Consider the following 1933-nt stretch of genomic DNA (forward strand, 5'->3'; position numbering starts at 1 on the left):
TGAAAAATGGAGTATTTTTATGATTTGAAATTGGAATTGTACACATTTTCTGGGCTTTGTAATGTGGTCAATAGTTTGGGGTACATAAATTATTTTAAAATGTATTATTACATGCCATGGAAGACTTTAGAGTCGGGACTTAGGCTGATTGAGTCTGACAATGATACCAATGCTATGCTTCAGAAGGGAAAGACACATGGTGTCATACAGCTGTATGTTGTGGGTGGAAATTATGTGTTAGACGCTATAGATGAGGATTCTGAGGAAGATAAATTCAAGGAAGGGATTGATGAGGAGAGTGATAGTGAAGACTCTGATATTGCTAGCTTGGATCATATTAGTGATGATGATGTTGATGTGGAACTGATAAAGGTTAGGAAAAAGAGAATTGAATTTAGGAAAAATAGAATTGAGTTAAGACAACAAATGAAGAAGGAAAAAGGTTCAACTGGGGGTGATATAGAAGTTGAAGTTGAGGCTAATGCAGAAATTGATGGGAACCAACCAACTGAGCATGGTGATATAGAAACAGATAATGTTGAGGCTAATGCAGAAACTGATGGGAACCAACCAACTGAGCTTGGCTTTACAAAAAATGATAGTGATTATGCTAGTGAATCAGATTATGATAGCCTTATAACTGATGATGAAGAAGGTGGGCTTAAAAGAGTTAATTCTAGGTTTCCTAGCTTGCCTCCTGGTTGTGATTTGTTTTAGGTTAAACCTATTATTGGGATGAAGTTTGGGTCCAAAGAAGAGCTTAAGGAATTGTTGAAGGCTTATGCTGTGACTCATGGGTATGACATAAGGTTCCCTAGGAGTGGTACTAAGTTATTGGAAGTTGTGTGTAAGGGTTGTGATTGGAGATTGTGGGCCACTTGGATGCAGTGTGAAAAAAGTTTTCAAATTAAGAGTTTGAAATCTAAGCATGAATATTCAAGGTCTGTGAAACTTACAACTATAAATGCTGCATGGTTAGCTAAGCATTACTTTGATAAGATCACTACAAATCCCAAATGGACACTGAGAGAGTTCCAAGAGCAGGTGATGCACAAGTTTGGTATTGAAGTCACAAAAATGCAATGTTTAAGGGCAAAGAGAAAAGCAATGGGGGAAGTTGAAGGATTGATCTTTAAAAACCCTTTAGGGTAAACTCTGGGACTATGGAGCTGAAGTGTACAAGTCCAACCTAGGAACTACTTGCAAGATAGCTGTGGATGAAGGTAGGTTTAAAGGGTTTTATGTTTGTTTTGCTGCACTTAAAAGAGGGTGGAAGGTAGGATGCAGGCATGTAATAGGGCTTGATGGAGCTTTTTTGAAAAACTTTTGTAAAGGGGAGCTTTTTACAGCTGTTGGGAGAGATGGGACCAATCAAATGTTCCTAATAGCTTGGGATGTTGTTAGTGTGGAAAACAAGGAAAATTGGATTTGGTTTTTACAACTGCTGATGGAAGATCTTGGAATTGGTGATGGGACTGGGTTGACATTGATCACTGATCAACAGAAGGGACTCATTCAAGCAATTGAATTGTTGTTACCATTGGTTGAGCACAGATGTTGTGCCAGACATATCTATGCCAACTTTAGAAAGCTTCATAGTGGAACTCAGTTGAAGAATTTGTTTTAGAGAATGGCCAAGAGTAGGACTCCACAAGAATGGGATATTGTCACTAATGAGTTGAAGAAAGCTTCACCACCTGCATATGATACACTCATGAAGCAAGACGTACCCACAGTATTGGTGTAGGGCCTTTTTTTTTTTAGATCTTCAAGTGATTCAATGGAAAATAATATGTGTGAGACTTTTAATGGTGTCATACTTGATGCAAGAAGAAAGTCCATCATTGATATGATAGAAGACATAAGAATCAATCAAGCACTTAGGTGTCAGAAGAAGAGATAATTAATGGAGAGGTGAAGTGATGATCTTTGT

At 37.9% G+C, this 1933-nt stretch overlaps 1 protein-coding gene across 1 annotated transcript; it reads left to right on the plus strand.

Annotated features, from left to right (window-relative positions):
* Window positions 1-735: 735 nt before the first annotated feature.
* Window positions 736-1627, plus strand: LOC147517468 (uncharacterized). The gene is made up of 2 exons (XM_086593606.1): window positions 736-1044; window positions 1148-1627. The coding sequence occupies exons 1-2, from the start codon at window positions 736-738 to the stop codon at window positions 1625-1627; spliced, it is 789 nt and encodes a 262-aa protein (XP_086449732.1).
* The last annotated feature ends 306 nt before the right edge of the window (window positions 1628-1933 follow it).

The sequence above is a fragment of the Coptis chinensis genome, chromosome 2 (assembly GCF_015680905.1).
Source record: "Coptis chinensis isolate HL-2020 chromosome 2, ASM1568090v1, whole genome shotgun sequence".
In the NCBI taxonomy this organism is placed as follows: Eukaryota; Viridiplantae; Streptophyta; class Magnoliopsida; order Ranunculales; family Ranunculaceae; genus Coptis; species Coptis chinensis.

Coding starts and splice junctions, on each gene's coding strand:
- LOC147517468 (XM_086593606.1), top strand. CDS start 736: ATGAAGTTTGGGTCCAAAGAAGAGCTTAAGGAATTGTTGAAGGCTTAT. Junction 1,045..1,147: donor TGAGAGAGTTCCAAGAGCAG/GTGATGCACAAG, acceptor AAAACCCTTTAG/GGTAAACTCTGGGACTATGG.